The 27,659-nt window shown below is 48.6% G+C and overlaps 1 protein-coding gene across 2 annotated transcripts in view; it reads left to right on the top strand.

Moving 5' to 3' along the window:
• The window catches only part of AHCTF1 (AT-hook containing transcription factor 1), a 253,355-nt gene that overhangs the window by 66,820 nt on the left and 158,876 nt on the right, over window positions 1–27,659 (top strand). For both annotated transcript variants that reach the window (XM_044290344.1, XM_044290343.1), the window contains exons 12-15: window positions 12,411–12,539; window positions 12,614–12,704; window positions 12,797–12,886; window positions 18,246–18,386. In XM_044290344.1, the coding sequence (XP_044146279.1) occupies window positions 12,411–12,539; window positions 12,614–12,704; window positions 12,797–12,886; window positions 18,246–18,386 (451 nt within the window). The remainder of the gene's footprint in view (window positions 1–12,410; window positions 12,540–12,613; window positions 12,705–12,796; window positions 12,887–18,245; window positions 18,387–27,659) is intronic.

Raw genomic sequence — 27,659 nt, 5'->3', positions numbered from 1 at the left:
CGCTGCAGAAGGGCAATTTTCCTGGCCCTCTCTCACTGGACTCCTTGTCTCCGTGGTCTCCCGATCCGGATTTAGACTGACAATTCCACCGCCATGGCCTATCTGAACCACCAAGGGGGCACCAGGAATGTGATGGCCCTACAGGAAGCCTCCCGTATCCCGGCACTTTCTGGTCCTCTCCTCCGTACACATTCCCAGGGTCGACAATTGAGCAGCGGACTTTCTCAGTCGTCAGCTCGTCGACCTGGGCGAATGGTCTCTCCACCCAGATGTGTTCCTCCAACTTTGTCACCGTTGGGGAACTCGGATGTGGATCTCTTTGCGTCACGCCTCAACCGCAGGCTCCCCTGCTATGTTGTGCGGTCCAGGGACCCTCAGGCTCTTGTGGTCAACGCCCTAGTTCTGCCTTGGTCTCAGTTCGACCTTCTGTATCTTTTTCCCCCCATTTTTGTCTTTCCCCGAGTGCTCAAGCATCTCAAGGCAGCCCGAGTTCCGGCAATCCTGGTGGCCCCGGATTGGCCCAGCAGGGCGTGGTACGCAGATCTGGTGTTTCTGCTCGCTGACGTACCATGGCGACTTCCTCAGCGCCACGATCTTTTCCCCGGGCCCTCTGTTCCATCAGATTTTGCCTCAGCTTCGTTTGACGGTGTGGCTGTTGAGACCGCTGTCCTAAAGTCCCGTGGTCTCTCAGACTCGGTCATCCGGACGATGCTTCACGCTCGCAAACCCCAGTCGGCCCGCATTTACTATCGGACCTTGAGAGTGTATTTTGCCTGGTGCGAATCTGGTCGTTTTCACCCTCTGTTTCTCCATCCCTAACATTTGATAAGGGTCTCCGCCTGGCTTCTCTCAGGGGGCAGATTTCGGCCCTCTCGTTTCTCTTCCAGCGTCCTGTGGCCTTGCGGGCTCAGGTTAGGACTTTTCTTCAGGGTGTTGCTCGCCGAGCCCCCCCCCCCCCCCCCTTTCCGGTGGAGCCATGGGACCTGAATCTCGTCCTCGACGCCCTTCAGTCATCTCCCTTCGAGCCCTTGGCAGAGATCCCTCTGTCGTTTGTTTCGTTTAAGGTGTCAATCCTCGTAGCCGCCGCCTCCATCCGCCGGGTTTCTGAACTTGCAGGGCTTTCTTGCCGTTCGCCTTTCCTGGTGTTCCATCAGGACAAGGTGGTTTTGCGTCCTGTTCCCTCCTTTCTCCCGAAGGGTGGTCTCCTCGTTTCATATTAATGAGGAAATCGTCCTTCCTTCCTTCTGCCCCAATCCTTCTCACTCTAGGGAGAAATCCCTCCATTGCCTGGATGTGGTTTGGGCCCTTCGCCTGTATATTCGCCTCACGGAACCCTTCCGTCGTTCGGACCCTTTTTTTTTTTAAATGTTTATTTATTTTTTTTGGGTCCCGACGGGCCCTCGTAAAGGTTTGCCTGCCTCCAAGGCCACCATTTCTCGCTGGGATTCGGTCGGCTGTCAAGGAGGCCTATGTCGCAAAGGGCTGGGCTCCCCCTTCCAGGTTGACCGTACATTCGACTAGGGCGTTTGGGGCTTCCTGGGCAGTGTGTCATCAGGCATCAGCTTCCCAGGTCTGCCGGGCCGCAACCTGGGCGTCAGTTCACACTTTTTCTAAGTTCTACCATATTCATTGGCTTCTGCTGATGCCAATCTGGGAGAGCAAGGTTCTGCAAACAGCTGTGCTTTAGGTTGGTGGCATGGCACTTTTTTCTTCCCTCCCTTGGGGACTGCTTTTGGACGTCCCATGGTGCGGTGTTCCCCAATGCCATGCACGAGATTGGATTTTTTTTGTACTCACTGTAAAATCCTTTTCTCGTAGTAGGCATTGGGGGACACAGATTCCTCCCCCCCCCCCCCTTCTTGAGTTTCTTCTTGTTTGAGGTCCCAGCTTTGACCTTGTTTGGTTGTCAGGTCTCCCTGGTTGAAGACTTGTTGGCTTTCAGTTTTTTGGTTCAGGTGTGGTGTTCCTACTGCTTTTGTACTGACTGATCTCTCTCGGCTCTGGCAGAGGGGTATAGGGTGCCTCCAATAGCGGCCTAAAGTCCTCCCCTCAGGTCCCGCTCGCCCCCTACATCATGGTGTCCTCCCAGGACGGGACTAGCACTGAGGTAAACACATCAGGTTTCTCATGCCTCATCGGGGGACTCTTCTGCACAGAGTCTGACTCGGAACGGAGCATCAGGCGGTTCTCCACCATACAGAATTTCTCTGGGTGGTCAAAGACAAATGTCCACTGAGGGGAACCTCTCCTCTCCAGGGTTGGTGTCACCTTTTAGTGTATTTTCAGATGGCACTCCCCTGGTTGCACAGGTAATTATCTAAATAAGTCGGCTTGCTGCCTCTCCAGTAGGTGATTCTTTACCCGCCACTGTGTTTAGCGCACCGACACACCTATGTGGTGTCCCAGGTCCTTCCCCTTCACAGGGGGGTACTTGTACCACTGCCAAATGCTGTATCTGGCAGACTTTCCTGGTTCCAATGCATCTCCTTTTCAGCTGGAGTAATTTCACTATTACCAGGGGCTATATTTAACAAACCCTCCTAGTCTGAGCGTGTTCTATACAACCGTATTCTCCAGACGCTGTAGCCAATAGTCCTGGTGCTAGTGTGCACCATGCAACCATATTACTCCCTTATCAAGCGGAGTACCTGTACCATCTTTTAGATGCTATAGCCATTTCTCCTGTCTGGTTCCAATGCGCTCTTTGCACTATATTACTCCATTATTGGGTGGAGTACCTGTACCATCTTCAGACGCTATAGCCATTTCACTTGCCTGGTACTAGTGTACACCATGTAGCCACATTACTCCATTATTGGGTGGAGTACTTGTACCATCTCCAGAGGCTGTAGCCATTACACCTGTCTGGTTCTAGGGTGCACCATGCAGCCATATTTCTCCCTTATCAGGCGAAGTGCAGATGCCATCTTCAGATGCTGTAGCCATTGCACCTGTCGAGTTCTAATGTGCACTATGCCGAGGTAGAGTACCTGTACCATGTCCAGACGCTGTAGCTATTACATCTGTCTGGTTCTAGTGTGCATTACACAGTCGTCTAACTCCTTTATCAAGCGGAGTACCTATACCAGTTCCAGATGCTGTAGCCATGTCTCCACTCCCATTTAGTGCATCATGCAGCCAGATTACTCTATTCTCAGGCAGAGTATTTGTAGTATCTTCAAGTGCTGTGTCCTATTGGTGCAATCTGTGGCCCATATGGCTCCTGCATTGCCCTTTCCTGGCTCTGGAGTGATGGTACCATCCCCAGACGCTGTATTCATCACTCTGTTTTGGTTCTAGTATGCATCTGGCACCCATTATGTCATCCTCTGCTGTATACTTGTACTATCTCAAGGCACTGTATCAAACCATCCTGGTGGTAGTATGTAACTGGTAACCATATGTTCCCCCCCCTTCTTGGGTGGAATACAGTTGCAATTGTTCAGTATATGGTATATAGATCCAGTATATGGCTGGCCTGTTCAGTTCTGACACCAGGTGCAGTACCTCCTGAAGCAGGTGCTCTGAGTACACCAAGTCTTCTCATTGTCCCTGTACTAAGCATGATTTTTACTTATTGCTTGACGCACTATTTAACAAGACTTCTTGGCCCTGTTATGCACCATGACCATTATGCTAGGTTTGGGGTTCTCTTGATAATCTGGTTATTAGTGTCATTCTGTGGACCCTACTTGAGCCTCTGACTGGGTAATCCTGCTTGGAGTCCCTGCCCCAATGGTTCTTAGACCATCTAGCTACCCTGGACTTCACTGGCCGCTTCCCTCTGGGGAAGCTACTCGTGGCATTTCTGATAGCACATGCTCTGTATGACAGCTGCTTCTTTAGGCCCGGTTTGTTTTTGTTTTTTTTTCCCTCCTGGGTCCCCATAGGCTTGTTTCCCAGGTTCAGGTCCTGGTACCTCAGAGTTGTTGCTCCTGTTTGTAATTTACTTGCAATTACTTTTTAATTGAGTTAGTTCAGAGGGAAGAGGGAGCCGGCCTCTGAGGGAGTTACATGACCAACATCACTCATCTCCATTCTTGGTCACTGCTGGTGGGTGTGTGGAGCAATCTTAGCGCTCAAGCTCTAAACTTCCGCCTTAATGATTATAACGTACACTTACATCATATAGTTTTAAATAGGGGTTAAATAAAATGAAATTATAGGTACTTTCTCGCCCATATTCATTGGGGGACACAGAGACCATGGGTATAGCTATGTACTCTAGGAGGCGTTGACACTAGATAAAGCTGTTAGCTCCTCCCCTGGCAGCTATACCCCCTCCAGCCTGGAGAGAGAGCTTCAGTTTTTTCTAGTGTCAATAGGAGGCAAGACCTCCCTGCTCTGCAGGGATCTCCTGAAGATTTTTTATTTTAGCTTATTTATTTTTTCCCCTTTTTCAGATGGGACAACAGTGGACGCCTCGCCTCCCTGTTCTCCCGGGGTCGAGTTGTGCCAGTCACGCGCACTGCTGCCTCCCCCACAGAAGACAAGGTGGACCAGGGCAGCCTCGCTCCCCTGCATCCTGCCAGCCAAGGGGTCACCCATCCAGGCCTCCCTTTCCAGCGTCCTGCCACTACGGTGCCAGTAGCTGAAGGGGTGACCCTGCTGGACCTGCGGAGGGGTGAAATGGCAGCAGGAAAGAGAGGTGAGTACATGGGACTAGGTGAGTATTTAACCCTCTGGGTTTGTCCCCCCCTCCCTTTTGGTGGCAATAGTCTGCAACCAGACAGGGCTTCAGCATAGCCCAGCACCCCTGAAGCATTCCCCTCTGGCACAGGCCGTTTGGTTGATTGAGTGGAGGACATAAGGGGTTAATAGGTGTGGTATGCATTACTGGCGCCAAATTAGGTGGACTACACAACTCCCTAGTGCTAATTCCGCATTAACATGCAGGGAGCGGAGCACCGCTCACGCTCACCGACAAGGCAGCATTTACCCTTCCTCACCCCTAGGTGCCATAGGGCACGCACTCTGGTGAGAATTCTTCCCGCCCTTCTCCCCTTCCCTCAGTCGCCTGCTGAGCCACTGCCTTAACCCTTCATGGCCACCCACCATTCTTAAGCCGGCACCTGATTATCTAAAAAAATAATATATATATATATTCGCTTGAGAAAGGCTCAGGTGGAGCCGAAACGTCGCTTTGCCATAGATGGGTGAATAAACACAGATTTTCTTCACGAATTGTTTGTTGTGCAGTCCAATTTTTGTGTATGTGTGTATATATGTATGTATATATATATATATATATATATATATATATATATATATATATATATATATATATATATATATATATATATAATAATATATTATAATATAATCTCTCTCTCTCTATCTATATCTATCCATATGGGTCCCCCTCCTCAGCCACACTCGCATAGTTCCCAATACTGCCTACTTGAGCCTCTGACTGGGTAATCCTGCTTGGAGTCCCTGCCCCAATGGTTCTTAGCAATAGGAAAAGAGAAAGAAAAGAGGTTGAGTGATTCCACCAGGGTTATTAGCCCTGGGGAACAGGCGCCAGAGGGATGGAGAAGATGTTAGTGTGAATAAAGTAAAATAAGATAGCACCACCGTCTACGTGCTGTTCGGTAATTATTTCAGGGAAGGCAGCACAAGTGTTAAAGGGAGGTGAATTTTTTTTTTTCAATCCCAACAGACACATACCAGTGGACGAATCTTGTCTGGTGGTTCCAAACCTACTGAATGGGTCCACCGGACGTGACTCAAAAAGGAAAACACTATAGTAGGCGCCACTCCCAAGATAAAGCTCAAGACACCACTGACCAACTGCCCCCCTAGCCAGGATCGCATGTCAGATGGTATCAATTGATGGCCGCCAAACGATAAGGCTTCTGATCAAATGCAGTTTATTGCAGTAGAACAATACAAATATCCCTACGCGTAATAATAATAGGCACATATTCTAATACATAGAAAATTTAGATACATAAAAAATTTGTTTGTAGTACACACAGTGGGACTATCTCCTCCTTTAGTACTGGAGACCTCTGTCAAAGGACTCCTGAAGGTAAATTTTGGATATCTTACTATAGTGTTGATAATACGAATTAATGCTAGTTGGATTATTGGTCTGGTCTAAACCAAAATTGGATAAGGAAGAAATATTTATAAAAAATATATATATATATATATATATATATATATATATATATATATATATATATATATATATATATATATATATATATATATATATATAAAACTGCACTGGTCATTCATAGTGCAGTTGCTCTTATACCTGGTCCTGTCTGGACACTAATAATTTTTTATGTATGAAAATACGTGCTAATTTTTTATGTATCTAAGTTTTCTATGTATTAGAATGTGCTATATATATAATATAAATTTTAGTGTTTTTTTTTTTGTTCTCAATTATTCTATATGTTGTATTCTTTTCTTAATACCCCTGAAGGAGGGTTGTGAGACCTCCGGAACCCGTTGGGATATTTGTATTGTTCTACTGCAATAAACTGCATTTGATCAGAAGCCTTATCGTTTGGCTTCCATCAATTGATACCATCTGACATGCGATCCTGGCTAGGGGGGCAGTTGGTCACAGGTGTCTTGAGCTTTATCCTGTGACTACCCCGCCTGTGAAGGGAGTACTCTAACTTTCAGAATCACCTACCTCCTCTTAGGAGATTACTCTGTATCGTCACAATTATCTGGTCTAAGGTGGGTATTCCTTACTACACCTATCTCCTCCATACTCTTGGGAGTGGCGCCTACTATAGTTTTCCTTTTTTGAGTCGCGTCCGGTGGACCCATTCAGTAGGTTTGGAACCACCAGACAAGATTCGTACATTACTGCCAATGGTTCTTAGACCATCTAGCTACCCTGGACTTTACTGGCCGCTTCCCTCTGGGGAACCTACTTGTGGCATTTCTGACCGCACATGCTCTGTATGACAGCTGCTTCTTTAGGCCCTTTTTTTTTTTTTTTTCCCTCCTGGGTCCCCATAGTCTTGTTTCCCAGGTTCAGGTCCTGGTACCTCGGAGTTGTTGCTCCTGTTTGCAATTTACATTCGTATTGGACACTTCTGGGATGGAGTTTTCCCTCTGATTGAGAACTGTTCCTCCTTAGGCTATATGGAGTCCTCTCTCTTCTACTCCATTGTCTGACTAGTGTGTCTCCACTTGTATCACCAAGGCCTGCGACTGGTTTCTTTTTTCCCAAGGCTTCATGTGGCCAGGGATTCTCTGGTCTTAAATTTCAGTGATATATTGTTCCAGTTTTTCTGAGGCTTGATTCTCTCCTCCTTTGTACGGGACACATGTCTTTTACGTTCCCTTCTCCTGGCCATTACCGAGGACCCCCTCCTCCCCCAGATGTTGGCTGCTTTCTCTGGCAGGATGGGGTTTCCACCCTCTTCTAGGGTGTTTCTCTTTTCCCACCTGCCTTGCATTGGAAGGAGGCTTGCTTCCTTCCCGTGGTGAGTCTTTGCTATTCTTTCTCTCAATCGTTCGACCTCCAGTGCTTCCTTCTTTTCTCTCTACCTTGGCCTTCATATGGTGTTTGCCACGGACAGGCCATGTTTTTGGTCTGAGACAATTTAGAGACTGTTTGCTCACGGCAGTGCAGCTCCTCATCTCTCTACACCGGAGACTTCTGCTAGCGTTGCCTGGGTGGTAGGATAACAGCTTGCTCTGCTCCTGATCTTTGCAGCAACTGGTAGGAGATCTTTTACTGTGGGGTTCCATCATGCCAAAGCCTGGGGCACTTAAATCTGCCAAGGCCCCCCCTCAGGCTCTTTTGGGGTCATGCAAGGTGTGCCTTCTGCCTTTTTCTGCCTCTGGCACCTGTGACTCGTGCCCTGCTCCTGGACAGGATCAGCCTCCTTCTCTTGCTCAGCCCAGTCCTCCCTCTGCCCCTGCGGAACCGGCGGTACCCGCCTGGGCTTCCGCCATGTCTAGTGCGGCAGCGGATCTGGCCCTAGTTGCCAAGGCAGCCATGTCCTTCATGGAGCGTATGGCAGCTACTCCAGTAGAATCCACCGCTCCATCTCCTCTCAGTGATTCTCACAGGGGGCGTCTGACGTCTAAGAGGCAGCGTGAGCGGCAGCATTCCTCGTCGGATGACTCCGCTCTTCCCCATGCCTTGAGGCATGCTCGGTTGACTCTCCCTCTCGTGGGGAGCACAAATCCGAAGGGGAATTGTCCGGATCGGACGAGGCCACGGAGCGGGAACCCCTGCCTAAGCTTTCCACCATGGTATCCGAATTGGTGGAGGCTGTCCGTGACACTTTTAATATCCAAGGAGATTCCACTCCCTCCACTAGTCGGGAGTTCTCCCTCTTTCTGCCCAAAAGGCCCGAATCCCACATCGCCGTACTCAGGAGAAGTTGGGGAATGTGTTTTGGGGTGTCATTTTACATATACCCATGCTGGGTGAGAGAAATATCTTGGCAAAAGACAACTTTTTTCCAGTTTTTTTATACGAAGTTGGCATTTGACCAAGATATTTTTCTCACCCAGCATGGGTATATGTAAAATGACACCCCAAAACACATTCCCCAACTTCTCCTGAGTACGGCAATACCAGATGTGTCACACTTTTTTGCAGCCTAGGTGGGCAAAGGGGCACACATTCCAAAGAGCACCTTTCGGATTTCACCGGTCATTTTTTACACATTTTGATTGCAAAGTTCTTCTCACACATTTGGGCCCCTAAATTGCCAGGGCAGTATAACTACGCCACAAGTGACCCCATTTTGGAAAGAAGACACCCCAAGGTATTCCGTGAGGGGCATGGCGAGTTCCTAGAATTTTTTATTTTTTGTCGCAAGTTAGTGGAATATGAGACTTTGTAAGGAAAAAAGAAAAATCATCATTTTCCGCTAACTTGTGACAAAAAATAAAAAATTCTAGGAACTCGCCGTGCCCCTCACGGAATACCTTGGGGTGTCTTCTTTCCAAAATGGGGTCACTTGTGGCGTAGTTATACTGCCCTGGCAATTTAGGGGCCCAAATGTGTAAGAAGTAAAAAATGGCCTGTGAAATCCGAAAGGTGCTCTTTGGAATATGTGCCCCTTTGCCCACCTTGGCTGCAAAAAAGTGTCACACATCTGGTATCGCCGTACTCAGGAGAAGTTGGGGAATGTGTTTTGGGGTGTCATTTTACATATAACCATGCTGGGTGAGAGAAATATCTTGGCAAAAGATAACTTTCCCATTTTTTTTTATACAAAGTTGGCATTTGACAAAGATGTTTCTCACCCAGCATGGGTATATGTAAAATGACACCCCAAAACACATTGCCCAACTTCTCCTGAGTATGGCGATACCAGATTTGTCACACTTTTTTGCAGCCTAGATGCGCAAAGGTGCCCAAATTCCTTTTAGGAGGGCATTTTTAGACATTTGGATCCCAGACTTCTCACACTTTTGGGCCCCTAAAAAGCCAGGGCAGTATAAATACCCCACATGTGACCCCACTTTGGAAAGAAGACACCCCAAGGTATTCAATGAGGGGCCTGGCGAGTTCATAGAATTTTTTTTTTTTTTTGCATAAGTTAGCGGAAATTGATTTTTTGTTTTTTTTCTCACAAAGTCTCACTTTCCGCTAACTTAGGACAAAAATTTCAATCTTTCATGGACTCAATATGCCCCTCACGGAATACCTTGGGGTGTCTTCTTTCCGAAATGGGGTCACATGTGGGGTATTTATACTGCCCTGGCTTTTTGGGGGCCCTAAAGCGTGAGAAGAAGTCTGGAATATAAATGTCTAAAAATGTTTACGCATTTGGATTCCGTGAGGGGTATGGTGAGTTCATGGGAGATTTTATTTTTTGACACAAGTTAGTGGAATATGAGACTTAGTAAGAAAAAACGAAAACAAACAAAAAAATTCCGCTAACTTGGGCCAAAAAAATGTCTGAATGGAGCCTTACAGGGAAGGGTGATAAATGACAGGGGGGTGATAAATGACAGGGGGGGTGATCACCCATATAGACTCCCTGATCACCCCCCTGTCATTGATCACCCCCCTGTCATTGATCACCCCCCTGGTAAGGCTCCATTCAGACGTCCGTATGATTTTTACGGATCCATGGATACATGGATCGGATCCGCAAAACACATGCGGACGTCTGAATGGAGCTTTACAGGGGGGTGATCAGGGAGTGTATATGGGTGATCACCCACCTGTCATTGATCACCCCCCTGTAAGGCTCCATTCAGACATCCGCATGTGTTTTGCGGATCCGATCCATGTATCCGTGGATCCGTAAAAATCATACGGACGTCTGAACGGAGCATGACAGGGGGGTGATCAATGACAGGGGGGTGATCAATGACAGGGGGGTGATCAATGACAGGGGGGTGATCAATGACAGGGGGGTGATCAATGACAGGGGGGTGATCAATGACAGGGGGGTGATCAATGACAGGGGGGTGATCAATGACAGGGGGGTGATCAATGACAGGGGGGTGATCAATGACAGGGGGGTGATCAATGACAGGGGGGTGATCAATGACAGGGGGGTGATCAATGACAGGGGGGTGATCAATGACAGGGGGGTGATCAATGAGTGTATAGGGGGGTTAATAAGTGACCGGGGGGGGGGGGGGGGTGGGGGGTGTAGTGTGGTGTTTGGTGCGACTGTACTGAGCTGCCTGTATCCTCTGGTGGTCGATCCTAACAAAAGGAACCACCAGAGGACCAGGTAGCAGGTATATTAGATGCTGTTATCAAAACAGCGTCTAATATACCTGTTAGGGGTTAAAAAAATCAGATCTCCAGCCTGCCAACGAGCGATTGCCGCTGGCAGGCTGGAGATCCACTTGCTTACCTTCAGTTCCTGTGAGCACACGTGCCTGTGTGCGCGCGTTCACAGGAAATCCCGGCCCTCGCGAGATGACGCATATATGCGTGACTCTGCGCAGGGCCGCCGCCTCCAGACCGCACATCTGCGTTAGGCGGTCCGGAGGCGGTTAACCTGGTCCTGCGCGCCCTTCAGGAGGCGTCCCATGGTCTGTGTCCCCCAATGGAATGTACGAGAAAAGGAGATTTTTGTGAAACTCGCCTGTAAAATCTTTTTCTCGTCTTTTCCATTGGGGGACACAGCTCCTGCCCACTTTTTTCGTTTATTCTCAGGGTGTGTTGATCTGATGGTTTCCACTGTGGATTTTTCAGTTCTCCTTCTACTGCTTTTGCAACGACTGAAGTCCTCCTGGAGGTGTCTGGGGGTATAGCCCGAGGAGGAGGAGTTTCGTTTTGCATAGTGTCCCTCCTAGTAATACCTCTAAGCTATACCCATGGTCTGTGTCCCCCAATGGAAAAGACGAGAAAAAGATTTTACATGTGAGTTTCACAAAAAATCTCCTTTTTTCTCTTTTGGATTCTTCCTGGTCCTGGAGCCTCTCGGCTCACTTCCTTAGTTTTCAATCTACCATTTCATGCTATGGCCTCTCCTGGTCCTATTGGGTCATCAGGACAGCTATGCGTCTGTTTGCATGGCTGTTCTCTTCCCACCCTCAGGGACTGCTTTGGGATGTCCCATGGTGCTGTGTCCCCCAATGACATTAACGAGAAAATGTGATTTTTGTACTTATCGTAAAATACCTTTCTCTTTCATTTCATTGGGGGACACAGATCCCACCGTCTGTCTGTTCATTTATTTTTCTGTCACGGGCTGCTGTTCTCTTTTCCTCCCCGTTCCAGGATATGTTGGTTCTTTGCTTTTTATTTCTCTTTCCTACTACTATTGGTACAAACTGATTAGCCTGGTGTCTGTAGAGAGGGTATAGCCCACCTGGACAAAGCCAACCTTTATATCTATTGGTAGCTGGGCGTATGTATACCCATCGTGCTGTGTCCCTCGATGAATTAAACGAGAAACGGATTTTACAGTGAGTACAAAAATCCAATTTTTCCTGCATAAAGCGTAATGCCTTGTGCAAACGCTGCATTATTTCACACAAGCAAAGGACATTGACAGAAACTGATGGCTTTGCATGCAAGTTCATTCCGTTTTGTCTGATTGCATTCAGTGTGTGCGTTTCTCTGCGCACATTTTTCAGCAAACACCATTCAGTTCTATGGAGCCAGGGCTGCTTGAGAAGCAGTCAATATAGAACATTCTGCGACTTTTCCAGAACGCAGAGATGATGCTTGTACACTGACTCGTTGAAATGATTTGATTGGGCATTGCATCCGGGTGGAAAGCTCGTGTGAAAGATCCCTAATGCTGGGAGCGCTCAGAATTAGCTGTGCAGCTCTGGATTATGAAGCAGGCTATAAGTTATCAGTAGTAAAATGTATTTACAAAGTCACCCAGTGCTTTATGTAGATTCAGCCCTAATGTAAAATAGTGGCCAAGAGCAGGCATGTCACAATGTTTGCTCTTTTATTGTTTCAGTCCAACCTTTTTATTCTTTTTAAGACCCTGCACTACTTAAAGAATTCTGGATCTTCTTTAAATGAAGAAATTCCTGATGGTTATAACAGGTGCTTAGTAGCTGGTCTTCTTTCTCCAAGACTTGCGGATGTTCAGCCTTCAAGCTTGACTCAGGTGGGGTTCTTTTGTATAAGTTGTACTTTGCTTCCTGTAAGATGCAAACTTTATGGCTTTTATTTAATATTTAGGAAGAACAGCTACAAGCTGTCTTATCAGCTGCCGTGGAAACTAGCTCTATTAGTCTTTTAACCCGTTGTATCAAGCAGTGGATTGAAGAAGGTAGGTGGGGAAAAAAAGACACAAATACTTGTGTAAAATTTTGATTTGACATTTCTCAAACCAAGTTATGACTTGTGTAACTTACTTTTAAGAGCAACCGAGATCTGCCCCAAACCTCCGCTTTGTACTTGAATGGACGTGGGATAAAGTGGTCCTTACGAAAAAAGATTTTGACAGACTTTGTAAGTGTTTTTTATTGGTGTATGTTAGCATAAGTACATATCTGTTTTGTCTAAATGTTTTTTCCAGTTTCAGCTATTAAAGAATACCTGTTGGCAATACTTAAAAAAGCACTCCCACAAATAATTTTCTGACCAGATAGAACAGAACATGATGTAACTGTAATAAAAGTAATATTTTTTTTTAAATGAATATGAGATAAGCAGGCACACTCTTATTTGGGTACAGGTATTATTTATTGATAATTTAATATATGTGTGATCTGGTAAAAAATTGTTGGTAGTTCCTTTTTAATAGAGGTATGTTGGAGTGGTGGTAAGTTTTTTTTTTTTTAGCACATTTTCCCTAAAAATATGGATATAAAAATGGTGAATAGATGTTTTGAATATATATATATAAAAAAAATTGTGGAAAATTGGGAAAAAAAGCGGTTAACAGTTTTTCAGATGCAGATAAAATCTTTCAGATGTAGCTAAAAATGTGGATAAAAGATGTCTAAAAAAGGTAAATGTCCTTAAAGTCTTTCATATGAAAATCACTGACCAGGATATAAATAACTGAAGATCCACAGGATGATCATCCACTGTTAGACAGGGTTATTGTCCAGTGATGCCCCTTAGTGAAAATTAGATTGTCATTCTGTGTAGTATCCCTGATGTGCCTTTTAGAGAATAACAGTTTGTAACTGGTGGTAATTCTGTGGAAGAAAGTGGTGCTCTGTGCCTAGGTGCCGTGTCCCGCACTGTCCCTGGCTACAGAGATCACTTACCCTTCCCGACGCTTGATCTCCTGGGTTCTCTCGTGATGGTCTGCTGTTCCTGGGAGGCTCCTGCGATCCAGTCCGGTTCTCCAGAGACAGCGGCGTGCCTCGTGTTACCAGGGACGCCGGGGGAGCGTGGTTTGCGCGTCTGGAGGATTACGTAGATGGTCACGTGATCACGGACTCTCTCTCTCAAGCGCCTTCACAGTTTTCTCCCAACTCTGTGAGTGGTGAGTGTTCCGGTAATCCTCAGCTTCCTTAAACGCGTTTCGGGACTCTATCCCTTCATCACAGGGGCGGACTGGGCCGGGGGGCAGGGGGGCAATTGCCCCCCGGGCCTCCCTGGCTTGCTGTCCCGGCCGGCCGGGCCGGAATAAACATCCGCTTTATGCCAGGGAGACGGGGACCAGTGGAGGCGTGTTGCGGCAGCCTATCAGACAGGCCGCCGGACCGGCGCAGGCGGCGCGATGACGTCATCGGCGCGATGACGTCATCGCGCCACCTGCGCCGGTCCTGCGGCCTAACTGAGCTGCTGCCGTAAAGTGATTGCAGTGTGTGCTGGCGCCTGGCTGGAGGCGGGACCGGAGTAGTCCAGAGAAGCAGGGAGGTAAGTATGTCTGACTGACATTTTTTTTTTTCTTTATTTTTGTCCCTATCTGGCTACTACTGGGCTGGCACTTTATGAGGGGGGTGGGGGGCAGGGGGCACAATCTGGCTAGTGGTGGCTACTCCTGGCACATTTTAGGGGGGGGGGGGCCCCCTATAATGTGCCAGGAGTAGCCACCACTAGCCAGATTGTGCCCCCCTGCCCCCCACCCCCCTCATAAAGTGCCAGCCCAGTAGTCTACTGGGCTGGCACTTTATGAGGGGGGTGGGGGGCAGGGGGGCACAATCTGGCTACTCCTGGCACATTATAGAGGGGCCCCTATCTGGCTACTCCTGGCACATTAGTGGGGGGGCCCTATCTGGCTACTGGCACATTAGTGGGGGGCTTATGGCTACTGGCAGATTATAGGGGGGGCCTATGGCTACTGGCACATTATGGGGGACCTATGGCTACTGGCACATTATGGGGGACCTATGGCTACTGGCACATTATGGGGGACCTATGGCTACTGGCACATTATGGGGGACCTATGGCTACTGGCACATTATGGGGGACCTATGGCTACTGGCAGATTATAGGGGGGCTATGGCTACTGGCAGATTATAGGGGGGCTATGGCTACTGGCAGATTATAGGGGGGGCTATGGCTACTGGCAGATTATAGGGGGGGCTATGGCTACTGGCAGATTATAGGGGGGGCTATGGCTACTGGCAGGTTATAGGGGGGGCTATGGCTACTGGCAGGTTATAGGGGGGGCTATGGCTACTGGCAGATTATAGGGGGGGCTATGGCTACTGGCAGATTATAGGGGGGGCTATGGCTACTGGCAGATTATAGGGGGGCTATGGCTACTTGCACATTATAGGGGGGCCCTATGTGGCTACTTGCACATTATAGGGGGGCCCTATGTGGCTACTTGCACATTATAGGGGGGCCCTATGTGGCTACTGGCACATTATAGGGGGCACTATGGGGACATTAGCTCAACTGCACTGTCTATTATAAGGAGAATTATTTCTACTGGGGGGGTGGGGCATTATGGTGGGCTTTATTACTCCCCCATGGTATGACCCCCTAGTAGCAGCCCCAGCCTCTCCCTGCTCTGTGACCCCTCTGCCCCTTCTCCAAATCCTTATTATGAAATCTTTCTCATTAGGATAAAACACAACATCAGCTCCGCCGAGCCCCCGGCCAAAGCGTGGAAGTGGCGTCCGAGATCCCCAAGGGTCAAGTAACTAAGTTTTCAAATGAAATATGTTTATGTTATACACATATAGCCTACACCTGTGCCCCACAAAATACAGTTTCTCCTGCAAAAGTCATCAAGTGTCATGGGGGGGGGGGGGACACAGATCAGCGCCCAGCGGGGAGGAGAGAATACACGGATGCAACACTGTATCAGCCAGAAAATGACACTTTCGGCATTATACCAAAAATGCAATTTTCGGCTGATGTGTTTCGGCGGCCGATATATCGGAGCATGCCTAGTTTATTTTGTTTTACTGTGTTCTAATTTACATGGCTGACGAAAGTGGGGGGTGGGGGGGCTCAGTGGGCCTCTGGGTGTTACTTGCCCCCTGGGCCAAAAGATGCCAGTCAGCCCCTGCTTCATCAGTAAGTAAATATTTTTTTACCAGTGATTATTTTTTTTTTTTTGTGTGAATAACCTCCTTTTTGATCCTCATCTGTGTCCTGAGACTGACTCTCCAAATATCACAGCGTCTTGTGTGGACAGGAAGACAGGTTCTCTGTGTATTTGTATGAGCGCCTAAGGCTGGATTCACACCTGAGTGTTTTACAGCGCGTTCCTGCACGCTGTAAAACGCTCAACAAGCAAAAACCAATGCTTCCCTATCGGCATGGTTCTCACCTGAGCGTTTTACAGCGCGTACGATTGTGCTGTAAAACACCTGATGCCCCAAGAAGTACAGTAGCTTCTTTGGGGCTCATTGTCCCGCGTTCCTGCACATAGACCTAGTGGGAACGCGCGACAATGGGAGTTTTCTTGTTTCCTCGGCACGTATGTAAACAACGCTAATCGGGTACGCTTATGTGTGAACCTGGCCTTAGAGAAACTGACTTCCTCCCCCATGTCAGTTGGAAAGTCAGTGTTGGTCACATGAGACAGCTGTGGATCATAAGGAAGATTATAGTTCACAAATACAGACCTCGGTAAGATTACGATCACCACAGTTTACATAATGTCCTTTTCTAACAGGTCAGAGAATGTTTGTGTGTGTGTGTGTTTTTTTTTTTTTTTTGTGGGAGTGACTTTAAAATTGGAATAAAACCCACCTTGTCACTTTTTGTAGTGTCGATTATGTAGTATGGATAGTTACAAATGTGGCATACTTAGGGTTGCCACCGTTCACAATAATAAAATACTACTAAAGTTCAAGTAAAAAGGGTTTATTTGACAGTTATTTGAGTTTTTTGTTTTTAAAAAAACTGATCTGATACATATGGAAATTAACCTGAGATGAGTCCTGTCCCTGACTCAGGTTAATTTGTATATGTATCAAATCAGTTTTTTTTCCACAATAAAAGCACACAGAGCTATGGGGACTGGGTATTGCGGATGTGCTAGCGGCCATCTAGCAACTCATGTCCTCAGCTCTATACACAAAATCCCGGTGACAGGTTCCTTTTAAAATAAAATGCTGCCAAAATGATCCAAAAGCCTCTTCTGGGACCAGGTATTATTGAAGGCTGCTTTTGTGGAGAAGCAAATAACCACAAATCCACGAAAATACCCTACACCTCTTTCACTGCCTCCCCTCTGTGCTATGCAAACTTACCCTGGTTTGCCATTCTGTGTTTTTTGGTGACAAAAAAACACAGAATTTCAGTCAAGATCTGATAGAGACAATATAGGAACAGTGTAAAATGTTTTGATGTTTGCATTGGGTGCAAGTACTTGATGCAACTTAAATGGGTTGTGACGTCAATAAAAACAGCTTTAATTAGCTGTAGAAGGGTGGTTAGATTCTAACTCCTTTTCCGGAAAGAAAAAGACCCCACCCATATGTGAATATCAGAACAAGTCTGATTGGTGGTGGGAAGGAAGAGGACATGTACAGTTGTACAGGGAGATATTCTAATTCTCTTCTCCCTGCTTTCTGTCAGCATGTCCCCTTACCACCTCTTCCTCCACTTTCAAGGATCACAGCAGGCTGAAATGGAAGGGCTCCTTTAAATTTTAATATTTGAAGCTACAATTGAGCTGCTGTTTTAAAGATGACAATCTAAGCTTTAAAACAAAACCAGGATCGTGATTCTAGCTGCCATAAAACAAAATATACAACCTTTTAAAAATCTGGTTGTCAGTGAGAGATGCAGGCTTATGGAGACAACTGGAAATTACCATTCCCACAGGTTGTGTCCCTGCAGAATGAGACTGTCATTGTGTAGGAACTTGCCCCATTGACAATACAAATGGTAACACTGTTTTCAATTGATTCACCATTTCCAGGAGGTATAATGGCAAATTACAAGGTTGTTAGAAAGATGCTTTAGAATAGTTTATAGGTGTCAGTGAAGTGACATATTTTCATTTAAGCTTAAAGGGGTTTCATGTAGCTGATCATCTGCTTTGAGGTAGCCCGGGAGCTGGACTCTGTGTTCCGGATGGAGCTGGCTACTGCAGCGCTGATCCAATTCTCTTCAATGGGAGGAGTGCTCCAGTAACAATACGCTGTGGACAGAGCTGTGTAATTACATCGCAAGAGCCACATTACATAAGCTGATTGGCAGGGTGTTGGACCCCCTTCAATCACTGGCCTATCCTGTCCAAATAGCAAATCTTGGACAACCCATTTAGTCATTGTGTTTTGAAAAATTGTGCAATATTCTTTATTCCAATAACCATTTTTTGTCATATGGAGATCACACAGGGAGTGGCTCATTTCTACGCAAAGCTCTGATAACAGCACTGTTACAAGCTGTGCACCTATGTAATCATCACTTGTAACCGAAATACCCCTCTGTTCTGCAGGTGCCCCGCTATTTGATGGTTCATGCAATTTTATGGATTCTCGGACATTGCAGTCTCTACAGCACTGTCACCTGCGCCTTAGTAACCTTACAACAGTGCTGAACGGTTTCAGGAAAGAGGCTAAAGAGCTCACAAAACAAGGTATGCAAAATCCTTCCAACACATCACGCTGAAGGTCTCCAACACTCCGCAAAGCATTCTCCACACCCAGGTCCCCAGAAGCTCAATTATGACATTTCAGAACTTTTCTCAATCGATAGTGATTTTTTACAAACATGAAGAGATGAAGGAAAAGCCATTTGTTGTATTGATAGTAGCTTTATTTGGGTAAAAACATGCTCGATGCAGGTCACTGCACAGCAATCCAGGGCAACAGCCGTTTTACACTCAACAGTGCTTTTTAATTGAGTTAGTTCAGAGGGAAGAGGGAGCCGGTCTCTGAGGGAGTTATATGACCAACATCACTCATCTCCATTCTTGGTCACTGCTGGTGGGTGTGTGGAGCAATCTTAGCGCTCAAGCTCTAAACTTCCGCCTTAATGCTTATGACGTACACTTATTTCATATAGCTTTAAATAGGGGTTAAATAAAATGAAATTATAGGTACTTTCTCGCCCATATTCATTGGGGGACACAGAGACCATGGGTATAGCTATGTCCTCTAGGAAGCGTTGACACTAGATGAAGCTGTTAGCTCCTCCCCTGGCAGCTATACCCCCTCCAGCCTGGAGAGAGAGCTTCAGTTTTTTCTAGTGTCAATAGGAGGCAAGACCTCCTGCCAGCCAAGGGATCACCCATCCAGGCCCCCTCTTCCAGCGTCCTGCCACTACGGTGCCAGTAGCTGAAGGGGTGACCCTGCTGGACCAGAGGAGCGGTGAAATGGCGGCAGGAAAGAGGTGAGTACATGGGACTAGGTGACAATAGTCTGCAACCAGACAGGGCTTCAACATAGCCCAGCACCCCTGAAGCATTCCCCTCTGGCACAGGACGTTTGGTTGATTGAGTGGAGGACATAGGGGGTTAAATAGGTGTGGTATGCATTACTGGCGCCAAATTAGGTGGACTATGCAACTCCCTAGTGCTAATTCCGTATTAACATGCAGGGAGCGGAGCACAGCTCACGCTCACCGACAAGGCGGCATTTACCCTTCTCCACCCCTAGGTGCCATAGGGCACGCACTCTGGTGAGAATTCTTCTCACCCTTCTCCCCTTCCCCCAGTTCCTTGCTGAGCCACTGCCTTAACCCTTCATGGCCACCCACCATTCTTAAGCCAGCACCTGATTATCTGGGGCCCTTTCTCCCCCTTCTACACTGTACATGAGTGGAGGATTTAACCCCTTACTAAGGCCGGCATCCTAGTTAAAAATAAATAAAAATATATATATTAATAAAGGACATGTCTGTCCATATGGGTCCCCCTCCCCAGCCACACTCTCTCATAGTTCCCAATACCGCCTCCTGGCCGCTTGGTTGATTCTCCACCTGCACTATCCAATGAGGGACCACTGCAGGATCCAATCCGTCCTCCGGGGCCGTTTGGTTGATTTATTCTCCACCTGCGCAACTCGGTGAAGGACCACTGCAGGATCCCAATCCGTCCCCCGGGGCCGTTTGGTTGATTTATTCTCCACCTGCGCAACTCAGTGAAGGATCTCTGCAGGATCCCAATCTGTCCTACGGGGCTGTTTGGTTGATTCTCCACCTGCGCCATACAGTGGAGGACCTCTGGGATTCCCAATCCACCCTCCTGGTTGTTGGTTAATAATTCTCCACCTGCGCAATCCAGTGGGGTCCGCTGGAATCTCCCATCCACCCTACGGGGTTCTTTGGTTGATAATGCACCGCCTTCGCAATCCGGTGGAGAGACCTCTGGAGTTTCCGTTCCACCCTTGGGTGGTTTGGTTAAGTCCCCCGCCTGCGCAGTCCTCAACTGCCAGAGGTGAGATTCTAAAAGGGTAGCTCTACGCGCAAGCGAACTGCAGCAGGACAATTTTCTCCTTGAATATTTCCGCTCCCCTACTCTTCCTCCCTAAATCATGCTCAGACATACCCTCCCTCACTGGGGCGGGTCCGTCCAGGAAGAGGGGAGAGAGAGTCCGAAGCAATCTTCCAGAGATTGCGTCTAGGTGGTCAGCAGTACTGTCGTATGCATTACCCACTTCCTTTGGTGTAACTGCACTACTACAGTGCCTGCCTTATACATTGTACTTAGTCCACCTATGGCAGGGGACAATGACTTGGGGTTCGGGACCTGCCATATGCAGATCCATCGGTGGCGCAATGACATTGTCACTGGTTACTTTATGTGCTGTATGCATTGCCCGCTTAGGTGCCCTATTGCACTCCACGGGGTACAGGACTTGCCATATGTACTAGTTCTCGCTGTGGGCATTCTTAGGTGGGGTAGTCTCCCTACCACTGACCAGTACTTGCCGTATGCTCACACCTTCCTTAGGTAGCTAATTACTCTACCATTGAATGCAGTTCCGACTGTCCGCTATCCTTCCATAGGCGGAGTGTTGCACATCACCGTGCTTCTGTTGCATTTCCCCCTTCCGCTAGTGATCCACTAGCGGGGAGTAACTAAACATCTTCTATGGCTCTAGGTGCCTTCGCTTATTTCCAAGAGGGCGTGGCTACAGTTGGTTCTCGCAGGCGCCTGGCACTCTTACCCTAGTGTTATATGGGTGCCACCAGTGGATACGGTGGCTATTCATCATTGCATCCTTCATTTGGTGCTGGTTTTGCGCCTGATTATGATATCCTCTGTCTTCCAGGGGGTTCCTATCATCATCTGTGGGTCTTACAGACCCCCCCCCCCCCCCCCCAATATCTCCATGGGCCTCTGTTTCTCCAGTCAGTCCTGATATTGTCCGCATCAATACGTAATACATACTCCGTTGCACTTGCCTAGTGAGTACGTTCCAGCAGGTCGACTCTTTTTTCACTGACTCCGTATTCTCTATCCACCACTCCCCAGTCTCTGGGGAAGTGGTTATGCTGGCGACTCTGATTTAGCTCCTACAGCTTGTTTTCCTCCACAGGTGCAGCTTTTTGCAAATGTTAGAGTTCATGGTCGCTGCAGTGGGACATCCCCCTCTGGTACCCTGGAGCTAGCTTGGCAGTTGCGCTTGTTCAGCGCCCTTCCAGGTAGAATTTTTAAGGTTAGCTCCACGTAAGTGTGGCACGTGGATTCTACGGATAGTATCGGGCCTCTCCCTTAGTTTCGGCTCTGCCAGGGCAAGCGCTGGCTGCCACTGTGGTAGCGGTATTATTTCTCGTACTTTTTTCCATTGGGGGACACAGACCATGGGTATAACTTAGAGGTATTAGTAGGAGGGACACTATGCAAATACAAAAGAGCTCCTCCTCCTCCTCGGGCTATACCCCCTTACTCCACCAGGAGAAGCTCCAGTCTTTGCTTGGTGTCTGGTGAAGGAGGTTGACACTCTGATTCTACTCCTTTTTGTTATTTTTATTCTAGATGGGGACTCGGGTCGGCATGGCGCCTTCCTGGTCCCACGTTGAGTGCCCGACGCAGTCTTTGGGATGTTGCCTGGCTGCCTCCATTTCCCCCCAAGAAGATAAGTGGATCCGGGCTCGACCTGTTAGCTCCGGCATCCCACCAGTTCCTGGGTCACCTGCTGCTGCCCTCCATCCAGAGCACTGCACTCCTGCAGTCAGACGTCTGAAGAGGTGAACCCTGCTGGTCCTGAACAGAGGGAGAAGACTGCAGGAGCAGATAAGTATACTGCAATCGCTCTCTGCTCCCCCCCCCTGTCTTATGTCTATGGGCTGCCTGGGTGAACTGAGGGTGGTATCTCTGTCCGGGTGTTCTAGGGCATGGAGGCACTATTCTGGCTAATCTCCCTGCTGGGACTTTCGGCTCTGAGTTTTTTATTTTTTATTTATGAGGCATGACTTTCCTGCTGGCGCTGCTTCTATAACTTGCAGCAGCACTCGCCAACCACTTGCCCCGTCAGAGACTTTGGACAGAACAGGGATTTTGGGCTGCAACTGCAGGCGTGCGTGCGTGCCTTGTTAACCCCCGCTTCGCTGTGTTCGGCACTGGGGGACATGTTTTCAGGAAGCACAAGGAGTGGAGAGCGTGTTTTTTTTTTTTTTTTTATGGGATTCTATCGGCCGGGGGCGGAGCCTGACTCTTTGCTCCGGCATCTTCCTCCATCTGCTACAAAGGTTCCCACGCGCCTGACTGCTCCCCTGCTCACAGCAACACAGAGTAATGGAATTTTAACCCTATTCAATCTGCTTCTCTCTGGACAGCTGTCTAGCTGTGTGTGTGTGTGTGTATAAATGCCTTGCTTCTGATGTGAACGATCTCTAGTTCGATTCCCAGAAGACACTTTTAAGGTTTCTTTTCTCTAACTACAACTGTAGATTCTTGCATAGTTGTTATCATGCCTAAGCCTAGTCAACTTCTCGGGCTCCAACGGGGTCCTGTTAGACCACTGGTTTTTTGTGCATCCTGCCCTGGCCATGGACAGGATCTCCTTCCTGCCCAACCCAGCTCCTAAGGCAAGCTGGTAGCTCAGTGATAAGGCTGTTGCCCCAGTCCAGACTTTGAGTTCAAACCACTTTAAGCCTTTTTTCCCCTTTTTATATAAAAAAAAGTTTATTTCTGTCCCGGCGGTACCCGCTTGGGCATCTGCCAAGTCCTGCGCGGCCGCTGATTTGTCCTGAGTCGCCAAGGCAGCCATGTCCTTTTTGGACCGTATGGCAGTTGCCAATCCAGTGTGCCCTACCACTCCGTCTCCCCGCAGTGGTTCCCGCTGAGGTCGCCTGACTAATAAGAGGCAGCGTGAGCGGTAGCATCCATCCTTGGATGACTCTCCGTTTTACCCCCTCGTCTAAGAAGGGGGGTTGTCCGGCTCGGACGAGGTCATGGAGCGGGTCCCTCCGCCTAAGCTCCCCATGTTTGGTGGACTTAGTAGCGGCTGTCCGTGACACCTATAATCTCAAAGGGCATTCTCCTCTACGCGGGAGTTCCCCCCCCTTTTTTTGTTTTCCGTCCAAGAAGCCATAGGTTGCCGCGTTTTTTCCTATCCATGGGGGGTTTCCGCGGTCATACCCAGAACCTGGGACAGGATCATCCTTTTACGACTGAGCAGTGGGGAGGGCTGGTCTTCTCCCCTAGGGTGGATCCCCCAGTGTCCAGGATCACTGCCTTCCCTGTCCTTACCGGCTCCTCTCTGCAGGACGTTCTGGACAGGCGCCTCGATTCTTTCTCAAGAGCCATCTATCTCTGGCGGGCACGTTAGGCCAGTGTTCTCCCCAGGTATGGTTGCAGCGCCACCACCTGAACCTGGCGGAACATGATGCGTCTACTGACACACCAGATTTGGTTCTCCAGGTGTCTGTCTTCCAAATTCCTTTGCGAGGCTTCCATGGACAATGATTCCCTCGTTACCCGCATTGTAGCCCTCTCGTCATTCTGCACAGAGAGGTCGGGTTGATAGTGTGGGACGCTGGTGCTTCTCCAAGTGTCCCCGTACTAGCCTCCCCTTTGAGGGTTCCAGGTTTTTTAGGGCTCAGCTGGACGAGTTCTTCTCTACCGCTATCTGGGGGCAGGAACTCTAACATTCCACACCTACGTCCTAACGTCCCTTTCGAACCGGGTTCTCCGTTTCCAGTACCAGTCCTTTCGCTGCCCCGTCGCTGGGGGGGGCTACAGGACTCCCGCAGGAACCCCCCCTTCAAGCCCCAGCCGTTATGGTGTCCAAGGGCGCAGTCTGCCTCCCTGCTACTTCCACAAGTTTGGAGGGCTCATGTTCAGGACGCCTGGGCTCTAAGAATTGTAATGTCGGTTTACAAGGTAGAGTTTACATCCAGCGTTCCGGGGGATCCGTTCCGTGCCCCCGGATCTCTGGATGGCAGTTTCTTCCGGACCAGGGGGGTTATTACCCCGGTTTCTCTAGAGGAACAGGGCACAGGTTTCTTTTCAAACCTGTTAATCGTTCCAAGGAAGGAGGGGTAGGTGCGTCCGACCCTGGATCCGGAGCTGCTCAAATTTTTTTCCTCCGGATAAGGAGGTTTAGATTGGTATCCCTCCGCTCCGTTATTTCTCTTCTTCAGGGTAATTCCTCGCGTCCGTAGACTTCCGGGACGCCTGTCCGCATGGCCCGATCGCAGAATCTAACAACGATTCCTGCGCTTGCTATGGGTGGCCGACTCTATGTATTTTTGTCGCCCTCCCTTTCTGGTTAGCGTCTGCCCCTAGGGTCTTTACTATGATCCTAGCGCCTTTTATGGCTCTTCTTCGCACCAAGGACATTTCTTGGCGGCCTTACCTGGAACAGCGTCCGGATCACTGTTCAAATGAAACAGCTCGGATGGTTGATCGACTTCCACGATCCTTCTCCTCCCGTCCCTGAAGCTCTCCTTCTGGGGATATTTTTGGATGCCTTGACTGAGATATTTTTTTTTCTTTCAGACTACTAGGTCTTCTGGATCCAAATGGCGGTGTCGCACCTTCTGCGCTCCCCGTGTCTCTCCTTTCAGGAGTACCTACGGGTCCTGGGTTTTGTGGTGGCCTCTTCCGAGGCCGTACCATATGCTCCGTTTTTTTTCGCTCTGGGACGAGACCTCTCGTGGTCTGTACACTTACATCTGCAGGTGACGCGTTCTGTTTTATTTTTTTCTACAGGTTCAGGAAGCTTTTTTTGTGGGCTCGTGCAGATCGTTACTCCTGTTCTTTTCCTGGAACACTGATGCCCACTCGATCCTGGGGGTTTGGTCGGCAATGGAATAGTTTCCCTATCAACATCCTTGAGCGGAGAGTGACTTACTTCAGCCATCAAGGTGGGACCGCAGCTGGACAGTGATGCGGGAAGTAAAAAAAACATATATATATATATATATATATATATATATATATATATATATATATATATATATATATATATATATATATATATATTATTCTGCTGTGGGCGGAGTCACATGTTGTGGTGTGGTCAGCGGTATTCCTCTGGGAATAGGCATCTGGGCTGCGGACTTTCTAAGTCTAAACAATGTGGATCTGATGTCATAGGTTCAACAACAAGCTCCCAGGTCTCTGGCTCGCGCCCGAGGTCCAAAGGCATATGAGGTGGACGCGCTGGTGTCTCCATGGCTAGTTCCCGACAGGGAGGTTCTACTGTCTCGGGGTCCTCTCTTCCTCCGGAATCTACGGTTTCTTCGTTCAACGTTGTGGCTGTTGAAACCGCCATCCTGAAGATGAGGGGATTCTCGGATTCGGTGGTTAGAATCATGATCGGGGGAAGCCGGCTTCCTCACAGATTACTATCGTACCTAGTAGGTCTTCATGACTTTTTGTGAGAACTCGTGGTTCCCTCCCCTTCGCTTTTCCATCTCGATGGTGCTGTCTTTTCTTCAGTCTGGACTTGAGATGGGACTGTCGCTGAGTTCCCTGAATGGTCAGGTTTCGGCGCTTCCTTCCTTTTTCAAGGGTCCCTTGCTCTTATGGGTCCTGTGAAGGTTTTTCTTCAGAGGGTGGCACATTTGGTTCCCGTATGTTCCCCTTTTGCCTCCTTGAGATCTCAACTTGGTCCTGCGCGCTCTGCAGATGGCCCCCTTCGAACCTCTGAGAGGTCTCCCTGACCTTTCTTACCTGGAGAGTGGTTTTCCTTGTGGCCATATCTCCCACCAGATGGGTGTCGGAGCTCGCCGCTTTTTCCCGCCAGGAGCCCCTTTCTGGTTTTTCTCCAGGATACGGTTGTGTTTCGTCCGGTTCCCTCCTTTTTGCCCGAGGTGGTCTCTTCTTTCCACCTTTGGCAAGGATCTTGTCCTGCCCTTTTACCCTTCTCTGGCAAACTCCAAGGAACGCGCTCTACGCTCCCTGGCTGTCGTCCGGGCCTGGGAAGTGTATCTAACGGCTACAGCTTACGTTCGCAGTTCTGATTCCTCCTTGTGGTTCCTGAGGGACCTCGTGGGGTCTGGCGGCCTCCAAGGTCACTGTGGCACGATGGATCCGCTCTGCTGTTATCGCGCTCGTGGTAGGGTTCCCCCGGCTCGAATTGCCGCTCACGCCTCTAGGGTGGTGGAGGCTTCCTGGGCAAGGCGCAATCGTGCCTCTGCGAGTCAGCTGCGTAAGACGGCCACCTGGTCGTCCTTTACGGTCCTTTACAAAGTTTTATCTGCTGCATCCCTGGCTTCGGCTGTCTTTTGCCGCAGGGTTTTACAGGCTGTGGTTCCTGTTTGACCGTTGGACGTTCCTCCTGGCGGTGCAGATGTTTTTTTCCCACCCCATGGTCTGTGTCCCCCAATGGAAAAAAGTACGAGAAAAGGAGATTTTTGTGAAACTCGCCTGTAAAATCTTTTTCTCGACTTTTCCATTGGGGGACACAGCTCCCACCCATTCTGCCTGTTGCAGGAGGGGTTTTTCAGTTTATTTGTGGTTGGGCCTTTTAGGCTTGGTCCGATTGCTTCCGTTATTTTTTTCTTGTCTCCTTCTCCTACTGCTTTGCAACGCCTGAGCTTCTCCTGGTGGAGTAAGGGGGGTATAGCCTGAGGCGGAGGAGCTCTTTTGTATTTGCATAGTGTCCCTCCTACTAATACCTCTAAGCTATACCCATGGTCTGTGTCCCCCAATGGAAAAGTCGAGAAAAAGATTTTACAGGTGAGTTTCACAAAAATCTCCTTTTTCCCTACATGCTTGGGTAATGCACAGCCCTTCGCTAGGCGGTGGACTCTTTAGCACCGGATTGGTGGCTTGTACGGGTGTTCCCTCTTCTGCTGGGATAAGGGGCTAGCATTGCAGTGTGACTTCCCTTGCCTGGCTTCCTTCTCGGGCAGAGTTTCTTTTTTCCACGGCCACTTGAGCTTTGGCTACTTCTGTATAGTGTCGGTCTCTTACAGGGTATGGGCTTAGACCTAGCCTATTGCTTCTCCTGTCTTTCCCCCTCTGGCTCATGGTTCATTGTCACTCCGTATGCCTTGGTAGTTCCTACATTGCTACCTTCCCTTACCTGCGTTGCATGGGGTATTCTTTTGCTGGCTTTCCATTCCTGACACGATCCGGTCCCAACTGGTGGGCTGTGACGCCCTCCACATTCTTCCTCCTACGGGGACTCTTCTATTGGTCCGGGTGTGCTAACGTTGTCTGCACAAAGGCTTCCCGCCTTCTCTCCTGAGCCAGAGTTCCGGAAGCATCCGCCATGGAGGTCCTGATTCTCCTTGGCGGGAGTTTCTTCCCCTCCTTCTCGGGGTTCTACGGAAGATCCAGATGGAGGACATTCAGACATATCCTAGTCGCTCCAAAACGGACTCGTCGTGTGTGGTACGCCGACATCGTTCTCCTGGAGACTTCCCTTGGTCACTGCCTCTCTGAGATGCTGTTCTTTCAAGGGGTTCAGTCTTACATGACCTTTTCAATGACGGCGTGGCTATTGAC

The sequence above is a fragment of the Bufo gargarizans genome, chromosome 4 (genome assembly GCF_014858855.1).
Source record: "Bufo gargarizans isolate SCDJY-AF-19 chromosome 4, ASM1485885v1, whole genome shotgun sequence".
Taxonomy (NCBI): domain Eukaryota; kingdom Metazoa; phylum Chordata; class Amphibia; order Anura; family Bufonidae; genus Bufo; species Bufo gargarizans.
The sequence above is the reverse complement of the archived record's forward strand: the minus strand, read 5'-3'. Positions and strand labels throughout refer to the sequence as shown.